Raw genomic sequence first — 9,538 nt, forward strand, 5'->3', positions numbered from 1 at the left:
GACGCTCTTCGGCCTGTGCATTGCCAGTATTAACTTTTTATTGAATGTTGTAGATGAACTCTATTTGATTTTCACATCAGTTGTTTTCATATCCAGTCTTTCTGGTGCTGGTATTTAATTCTATTACAACTTTTACAAGTTTATACAAATTTGCTGAATGCAAATTTTGATTACATCTTACACCAGCTACAAGTCTTAATTTCTAATAAAATGATTCACGACAATATTTAGCCTGGAAGGCAATTGAAATTTGTTAGCCATTGTAGAATATCTAAAGAGCGAAATCCAACACAATAATTAATCTTTTTCTGCGGCATTTTGTGATAAAGTCAAAGTAGTGTTGGTAAAAAGAACCGATGCACATGGGTGTAGCCAGGTATGGGCAGGGGACAGTTTGCATTGAAGCATCGTGATTTTGAGTACAATTTATGAAAAAAATTAATATTTTGAATCTGAACTCATTCGATAAGCAGGTATACCAAGGGCAAGCAGCAGACTGATGGCAAAACTTTATTAAAACTTATTGGCAGGTAAGGCGGGCTATAAGATACCCAAGAAGTAACAATAAATGGTTGCTTTTCCAGATCCTTGCTTAGAGCTTATGTAAGTGTGAGGTAATCCAGCCCAGGTGTGCACAACAAAGGGGGTAGCTGATAATAACTAACCCCTTTTAGGTAAGTCGATGCCTACCTGTGCGTACTTGCCAAAAAGTTTACAACCTTCTCGCATATATATATCGGTGGCAAATTACTTGCAGCTGTCATAGAGAATTGAGCCGTTAGAGCATTTGGACGCGAAATGGGTAATTCAATTGAGAGCAACGTGGGCAGCGAGAAACCAGTGGCCGTGGTGAATCCTCTGCCAGCGACGGAATCTTGCGAGTCGGAGCAGGAGACGGATTCATTTCCCAAGACAAATTTGGGCGTACAATTATTTCAATATCGCCAGCAAATAAGCCTTAAGCAACATCAAGTGATCAAATGGGCCACATCCAAGCTGCTTCTAACCGAGGAGCTGCTCAAGCAGCAACAAGAAAGAGAGCAACAGCAGCAGCAGCAGGGTCAACAACAACAAGAACAACAGCTAACTGGAGATGCTGCTTGGGCAGCAAGCCAATTGGCCATGCTAACCGATGATGAGGATGATGCAGAGAATCGAGTACCACACGATGAGAATGATGTCCTGGGCATTGAGCGTTCCAATCTCTTGAGCTACAGATTACAGTTGCGCGACACCATTATCGAGATGGCCCAGGAGAAGCTGCGGAAGCGTGAGAAGACCAAAGTGAAGCGTTTGAAACGTCGCACTCTCATCTCCTCGAAGAAGCCCAGCAACAAGGACAAGCGTCGCTACTAAACATAATTAGTTAATTATCAATCTAAGTTGTATATATATATATATATATATTCGGACTATTTTAATTTATTTGTATATTTTTAAATTAAATTTTCACGCTTCTGACACTGATTTCAATTTAAATTTAAACTGCTGTTTGACCAACTTCTCCACTGGCTCAATTCGATTACATTGGACTGGCAAAGTTCAATGTGCTCGCTGTGTATCCTGTGTCTAGTGAGCTGTGTCCCAGGACGACCGCTTAACCCTTATTGCATAATTAATATAAATCCCCAATTGGCGGCCGTAAATACTTACCGACTAATTGACGACTGACTCTGGCAGCCAGCTCCAGTTTTACTGTAGTTGAAACCAAAGGCCTTTGACATGAGATTGGTTCACTTTTTGTCTGGATTTTTGTGTTTGTGGAATAGGTTGAAATGGCTGGAAGAACGGCATGTCGCATATTAAATATCCTTGCAGATACGAACCACTATAAATGAAGACAATATGGATGCTATACAATAGTCTGATGAAGATGCTTTGCTGGCCAATCTAAACCACATTTTATGTATTATAATAAAACTGTAAACTGTAATTTGAGATGTAGGAGCCACCTGCACCCCTATGCTCCATCCTACTCCCCCTGAGTTTGCCCCATTCCCATAAATAATATCTCTACACGCTTTGTTTAGATTTATGGACTCCAACAGAACGCAGCATTAACCTCAAAAAATACAACTTTTTCTATGCCATTTAACTGTAATAAGAGGTAAAGGCTCTCAAAAAGTAAAACACTTGTTCCCAATGGATTCTTTGAACTTGTCCCAGAAACGTGTGCATGCAATTAGAAAAAGAGAAGCAGCAATTATGGCGTGCATTGCTCACATGTTTAAATGAAATGCTTTTCAATAAAACAATTTGAGTATATAATTATGCAACTGGTATCCTTTGGCTCCCCTTCAACTCCTGCGATTCGCACTCACGCACTTCTGCATACGCAGACACGTCGCCAAAGAGCCTGACACAAATTCCCTTTCAACTTGCGCAACAAGCTCTCAAGCGACCCGTCCAAATGGCAATCCCCATCCCAACTCCACCTCATCCTCTTTGGACAATTTAGAATTCCTTGCAGCAGCGGAAGCAGCAGCAGCAGCAGCAGCAAATGAAATGGTGACATGTACAGTGGAGCAATCCCACATCGCGATGGCGTTATGAGTGCCCCTGCCCCAAAAACAATGCCAGCCTGAATGGCTACGTGGCGTCCAAGCCAACAACAAACTAACAATAATAATAATATCACTATAGATGATTGTGTACGACTTGCAGATACCCTATACTAGTCCAAAAATATTTGAGTTTATACAAGAATTGGGAATAAAATCTGATTTTTTTCTATTTATTTATTAAAATTGAGTATTCATATAGATTTCAAATCACATTAAAAGTAATCGTTTTTTAAAAAGTGTGGAAAAATAAAATAAATAGGTGGATTTACCTAATGATACAGTTAATATCTGCTCAGGAATACATTTGTCTAATTGGGTCGGAGGTTTCTGCCCCTGACTATTAAAACTATGTTCGTAATTTCATCATAGCCTTTCCAGCTACTTCTTATGATTGCAGGGTTAAAATATATGTGTGGCACATACTATGCTGCATTGACAAGGGGTGAAACAAGTGGAGGAGGATGGGGGTGTTGCAACTTGGACTCTCCTGGACCACGCTTGTGTGTGTGTGTGCCGTTTGTTAATTGCTGTGCAGGCGGAAAGCGCCAAGTATTTTGCTTTAATTAAATATTTTTAGTATGAAAAGCATTTTGTATTAATTGCACAAAACTTAGCTGTAAGCATTTAGAGTTCTGGGTAGATGCCATCTTTTGAGGGGTTGGTTTTCAAAAATGATGTGGTGGCTTTTCATTTCCTTTCTGGCCAAATTATTAATGCTTCTTTGTGTGACTAATTTTGGTTGCTTGGTTGGTTTTTTTTCTCGGAAACTTGTGGTTATAAATTATTAAAAAGAAATTTGTGTGTGTGTCTATCGAATGCGGTTCATTCATGGCCCAAGGGACGGGTAACCAAAATGGTTATTCTTGGCCGCAAGATCACTATGCAAACCAACTACTTTTGAGTGTTCCAGTATCAGTAAACTGTGTCGCGGCTTATCAAGTGAGCACTGGATGCTTCTGGGTGGCTACATCTGTGATGGAACGGCTTTGTTCAGCACCATCAAGTTTGAGGAGATGAGTGGAAGTTGACTGGAAGTCCTGCCAGTGAAAACATGGTTGCGAACCTTGAAGCAGTTTCAGATCCTTTATTTGTTGCTACATTGTGAAAATTACCAATTACGAAAACGTATATCAACAAAGAGTAAAAAAAAAATAATGATTCCGTAGAATGCCTTAATCGTAAGACTTAATGGCGCATGTTAGCAAGCTGGAAGCTAGAACCATTTGGGAATTTCTGTAAGCAGCTGTTGAACGAAGCAAGACATTTATGCAACACTTTTTTCTATAAATTGACATTCAGTTTGGCAAAGCAATGCATTGATTGAGAGCATTTGGGCAATGCTGGAACGGAATGAGCTGCAGTCCCTGCTGATTTAGTTGGGTAGTCATCGGATCGATAGCCTCCGGCTGTCAGTTGCAACAAATGCAATTAGGTTAGGACTCTCGGTCACAGAGAAAACATACAAAAGGTTATATATATGTATTTAAAACGATGTACAATGTAATAATATGCATAAAAAAGAAGTTTATTTTCAAGTGTGCTTAACGATTTTCAGTTGTGGCGTTTCAGGTTTTGAATTTTATGCGATTATTAAGAATCTTTAGCTACACAAATTGACAGCCATCCATCTATTCTCTCTTTCAATTACTTTGAATAAATGCCGAACCTTAGTTTCAATAAAACAAGCAAGCTTTGCATAACAAGTGTGATACAATTGTAGAACAAATTTATGGCAGTCTTAGCAGCCTTTGAATATTTGTTAAGCAGCTCTATGGTCGTACATGCCTATCCAATTCATTTCGTTTTTGAGTCGCACAAAATTAACACGTTCTCGTATTTGTTCCGTTTTTATTTCCCGAAATCCAAAATATATGTTTGTGTATTGAAAAAAGAAAAATCAAAATTACGATAAACTAATAATACACACACCAATTGTTTAGTCACGTGCAATGTGAGTTTTGTTGATTTGAATGTTGGTGCGATGAGTACAATTTAGCTAACACACACAGAATGGAGTCCAAGAGTAACGACAAGGCTGTGGAAGAGCAGGAGCACTATCAGTGCCACAAGTGCAAGGAGATGATTACAAAGCGTGTTGTCTGCGCACTTGGCAAGAGATGGCATCCGGAGCATTTTCTCTGCCGTGACTGTGACAAGCAGATTAAGGATGATATTTTCAATATTCAGGAGGGGGAGCCTGTGTGCAGCGAATGCTTTTTGGAACGCTACACGAGCACCTGTGCCGCCTGCAAGGAGCCAATTCTCGATAGGACCATTCGCGCCATGGGCACCAATTGGCATGAGAATTGTTTCGTTTGCGATGGCGCCTGCAAGCAGCCCTTGAAGGATTGCGCTTTCTTTGAGCGAGACGGCAAGGCCTATTGCAAGCAGGACTACGAGGATATGTTCGCGGTGCGTTGCGCCAAGTGCGAGAAGCCCATAACCGAAAACGCCATCGTCGCCATGAATGCCAAATGGCATTCGGATTGTTTCTGCTGCAATCGTTGCGAGAATCCAATTACCACGAAAACATTCACCATCGAGGGAGACAAGCCCATCTGTCCGGCCTGCACCTGCTAGTTAACATCGCAGTTGAATACCCTATATAATAACATACAAAAAGAAAAAAAACGAAAGAAAAATTAGCTTCGACTCTCCAAAGATAATATATCCTTAAGATTCGGAGTGTCTCTGCTCATATCCTAAAAAATGGACACTAACACAAGCTCAAATCAAGTTGACAATATGTTACTATCCTATCCTCAACTGGATGCGAGCTTTTGTTGGTGAGTCTTTGTTATACAGCCAGTTAATATTACACATGTACCTTTAATCTCGATCGGAGACTCAATAAACTATGTAGAAATAATCAAATAGCTGGATTTAATATGAACCTCATCAACAAAATGCCAAACTAAACCACTTCTGAATACTAAATAGCTAAATTTGATCATGGTCTGGCAACTAGATCAATACTCTAATATTAGTTGGAAGTCGCTTGGAATAGATTTCGATTTTCTCATGCAATCTTAATTTCAAAACGTAACTTCTGATAAACTTTGGCAAAACGTTTTTCTTTTTGATTTCGAAATTCCATAAATTAGGTCTTCTAAGGGGTTTTTCATTTATGATAAGGTTAGTGGTTAATCTTAATCTTTATCCAAGCGCGACCCGCGGGTAATTTCATCTATGAATGTTTGCCCACATAATGAAAGCCACAGAGATAAGCAACCCTTGCCCAATTTACACAGAAAAAAATCATGTAGTTCGTACTGAAAAACTTTCGTTTCAGAGTCGGTAGTATTTTAAGTCTATATTTTCTTAAGCTCGTAAGAAGACTTGGTAAAAGTGCTCTTTATCAGTTAAAATCGGCATGATTTAAGATATTATTATTGTTAGATGAAATGAATTTTTTGGAGTTTTATGCCTAGTTAAAAAATCGATGTATTTTTCCTTTTATTTCTGTGTACTCTATTTCAAAATAAACGTTTTGATTTGTCTATTTACCCACTTGCAGCGTGCGTTGAACGGATGCACATATGTCAAGTAGTAAGTGCAGAACGGGATGAGATCATGTTTCGAGATGAAATCATGGCTCTCAGTGAGCGAGACAAAACATAATCAACATGATTATCTCCATATTCATATATATATTATATACATATATATATAAAACGTATTGACTATCAGTGCGCGCTGGGATAAGGATTACCCCGATGATAAGCAAACAGAGTTCATCATTCACAGCCGCATACAGTAACAGGGCGAGTCAAGGGAAATATGCTGCAAGGGTGAAAAATAGACTCGTCAACACACCCACACACCCTCACACACACACACTGACACACACAGACACACACACACACACACATACGAATCTAACGATGACAACCGACAACGACGACGAAAAGTTTTTTTTTGTGTGATTTTGTGGGTTTGCGGCTTTTGCAGTTGCCTCGTTGCCGGTTTCAGTTTCATTGGTAAAACGTAGCGCATGGAAAGCGGTTCCACAGCAGCTCAACGCGATTGTTAACGTGGCTATAACCGCATACGCTTTTCCGACTCTTTTGCTAACGCGCTTGGTCTCGCTAATTTAATACAATTGTTAAAAAACAAAGAAAATAAACTGTGAACATTGTAACAACGAGTAAGGAGATTTTGTGCAGCTGCAACAGATAAATAAAATACCTTTAGTTTTTTTGCTAAATTTCCGACACACTTATTGCATGTTTGTGGATATTTGCGTCTGATAAGAAAACACGATTTTGTTGCGATAAAAAGAGACACTTAAACGTTACTGCAATTTGCAGTTGAAAAATTTACATTTTGAACATTTGAATTTAATTTTGTTTGCGAACGATTTTTAATGTGCAATTATTTCCATATCGTATTTTAATTTTTTTTAATTGACACATTATTTACACTACTAAACTCGCGATAAATTGGTATTCAAAATGAAGCACCAAAAAAGTTAATTTATTTTTTAACAACAACTAATTGCATGCAAATGTTTTGTGCGAAATAAAAGTCGATATCTCAATAACACTGAATCTCATTAGCTGCTATTCACAAATGTGTAAATAGTTTAATACTAGTTCAATACTACATACTCTGTTGAATACTATAATTATAAACTGAGAGACGTTTGATTAATGACTATTTATATGACAATTATTAATCTCAGCCAATTTGCATTTTGCAATCTACGTGCAAATTGTAATACAAATCGGTTTAAAGTGTTCTACCGTCAGCGATGAAAGTGTTTCAAGAGAGATTAATTCAATAACAATATATAGTAATTATTCAGTTTATCAGCTTAGTTTTATGAACAAAGAATTGACTAATTACGTTGTCTTCAGTAAGTTTTTTAAATATTACGCATTCGCCACCGTTGCCAAACAAATATTTAGCATACCCAACATACCTTTTTTCGTGGAAATCAAAAAAGAGCTTGGCAAGCCCAGGTGTTAGACTTGAAGCTACCCTGCAAAAATATCTGGGAGTATATCGATACAAGTATGCCATTTTCAAGTTAATAAAAAAAGTTATTTCATACTCAGGAGTATATCGATTCAAGTAATACATTTTCAAGTTAATAAAAAAAGTTATTTCATACTCAGGATATATTTTTCATACTGAAATCTATTTAAAAAACAATAAAGAAAATATAATTTTTAATTAAATGTGGAATGTACATATTTATATATAAAAACCACAAGCAAAACACTAAATTTCACAAATATAATAAATTAAATTCAAAAATATTAGAAGTAAGTCAGTAAGTAAAACACCCAGTTTCATAGTTCGTTTGGCTGAGGGGTAAATGAAAAACATTTCAAAATTGACAGCTCCCACGAATATTCCGAAATTTCAAAAGCATAACAAACAATTCTCAGGTTTTTTTGTGTGTGTGTTTTTTTTTTTTTGGGTTTTTGGCGATTGCTACAAAGAATTAGCAGCGATAGACACAATAACGAACAACAATTGTGACGACAACAACGCTTCTGAGAAGCCAGAAATTCATGCAAGCTGAAACAGTTTTACTTTGACTTTTGCCAGCGACGGTTGTCGATTGTCGGTTGTCGGTTGTTGGTTGCGGCTGGCTGTTTGTTTGCCGACTTGTCGGATGAACATTTCCCGTTTTATGGCGCTGCCTTTTTCGGCCGCAACAGGACGCACCTTAATATATATATATATATATATATATATATATATGTATAATATGTATGTGTATAAATCGCGTCGCGTTTTATTTCTAACCTTTAATTGAATAGAGGAAGTGGAAAAAGAGACAAACCAAGCAGCTAGCAGCTGCCAACTGCCAATTGGCCGCATACAAAAGCCTGTTGGATGTTGGATGTTGTATGTTGGCTGTCGGAGTTAGAGTCCACTCACAAATTGGCAAGTGGCGGCTTTTGGCCCGGCTCAGAAGCCGGCTTTGTGTCAGTTGTTGTTGTTGTTGTGCGGCGGCTCAGTGTGTCAAATGTGTTGAACTTTAAAGTGGCTTCAGGTGCAGTGCTCGACTGTCAGTTTGTCACTCTGTCGATTCGGTTGCAGTTGCTTATCATGTTGTCTGACTTTGAGCCTCTTTTGAATTATGCTTTGTGCTATCTGCACATGCCCCAATGCCACTCTTTTATCACACCTGACATTTTGTATAGCTCAAAAGTACTTCCATTTGCCCCCTGCCCCCCCTCTCCTAACACACTTAACAAATTGTAGGCAACCCACTTCAAACTGAACTCGTGAGCCTCACATCCCGTTAAAATTTTTAAGCAAAGAATTTTTGTTACTTTTAAGCTGTCCAAAAATTATTATGTTCAAAATTGTCGAAACAATTATGTGGACGATTAAATTTATTTAACAAGCTACAAAAAAAATCAGAAATCATTTTTAGAGTGACGAAGTCTTAATACTCTTGTAGACTTCAGACAGCTGACCTTTTTCAAAGAACTTAACACACAACTGATCGTTGCCAGCACAGCTATAAGTTAAAGTTAAATGATATTGATAAAGTTCCAAGCAGTTTTGTGTTGGTTTTGAAAAACAAAATAGTTCTACACTTCTCGGAAAACTATAATACCTCCAGGAAGTGTATGAAAAAAATGCTTTTAATTTAAAGATCAATTAAATATGCCAAAATTGTGTTTGTTCAATGAATCGACAAAAAAAAAATGCTCGCACCAGGGGCTTGCCTCGGCCTGAGTCTGACTTAAGACCCAGCAATCCCCATATAAATACAAAACGAGTGCTAAATCGATTTGCCAAAAATAGCACAAAAGCAACAGAAATTAATCTAAAAATATTGTAATACGAGCACACGAAAACAACAACAACAACAAACAGCAACAACAAGCACAACAAAAAGAAAAGAAACAAAATCGAAGCACATTTTTTAATTGCAATAATCAGAAATTGTAGACAAAGTCCCTTGAGCTCGTTGGAACTTTGTGTGGCCTTAACTCTATGATAAA

At 37.8% G+C, this 9,538-nt stretch overlaps 2 protein-coding genes and 1 long non-coding RNA gene across 4 annotated transcripts; all 3 read left to right on the forward strand.

Annotated features, from left to right (window-relative positions):
- Positions 1-245: 245 nt before the first annotated feature.
- On the forward strand, positions 246-648 carry LOC122322441. Its single transcript, XR_006246608.1, has 3 exons — positions 246-376; positions 474-530; positions 585-648. It is a non-coding gene; the product is annotated as an uncharacterized LOC122322441 (long non-coding RNA).
- Positions 649-657: 9 nt separating this feature from the next.
- On the forward strand, positions 658-1,404 carry LOC6561748 (protein hunchback). The gene is made up of 2 exons (XM_001988917.3): positions 658-674; positions 758-1,404. Exon 2 carries the CDS (start codon positions 799-801, stop codon positions 1,354-1,356), a length of 558 nt encoding a protein of 185 aa, XP_001988953.1. The 5' UTR covers positions 658-674; positions 758-798; the 3' UTR covers positions 1,357-1,404.
- A 2,961-nt stretch (positions 1,405-4,365) lies between these two features.
- LOC6561747 (transforming growth factor beta-1-induced transcript 1 protein) lies at positions 4,366-5,438 on the forward strand. 2 transcript variants are annotated; one of them, XM_032736123.2, is made up of 2 exons: positions 4,366-4,515; positions 4,561-5,438. In XM_032736123.2, exon 2 carries the CDS (start codon positions 4,575-4,577, stop codon positions 5,142-5,144), a length of 570 nt encoding a protein of 189 aa, XP_032592014.1. In that variant the 5' UTR covers positions 4,366-4,515; positions 4,561-4,574; the 3' UTR covers positions 5,145-5,438. The 2 variants fall into 2 exon arrangements, with proteins under 2 accessions (XP_032592014.1, XP_001988952.1); XM_001988916.3 differs by having other exon boundaries at positions 4,574-5,438.
- Positions 5,439-9,538: the final 4,100 nt, after the last annotated feature.

Source organism: Drosophila grimshawi, unplaced genomic scaffold (genome assembly GCF_018153295.1).
Source record: "Drosophila grimshawi isolate 15287-2541.00 unplaced genomic scaffold, ASM1815329v1 contig_1377, whole genome shotgun sequence".
NCBI classification, from domain to species: Eukaryota; Metazoa; Arthropoda; class Insecta; order Diptera; family Drosophilidae; genus Drosophila; species Drosophila grimshawi.

Excerpts from the sequence above, each read along its gene's own strand:
- LOC6561748 (XM_001988917.3), top strand. The coding sequence starts at position 799 with ATGGGTAATTCAATTGAGAGCAACGTGGGCAGCGAGAAACCAGTGGCC.
- LOC6561747 (XM_032736123.2), top strand. The coding sequence starts at position 4,575 with ATGGAGTCCAAGAGTAACGACAAGGCTGTGGAAGAGCAGGAGCACTAT.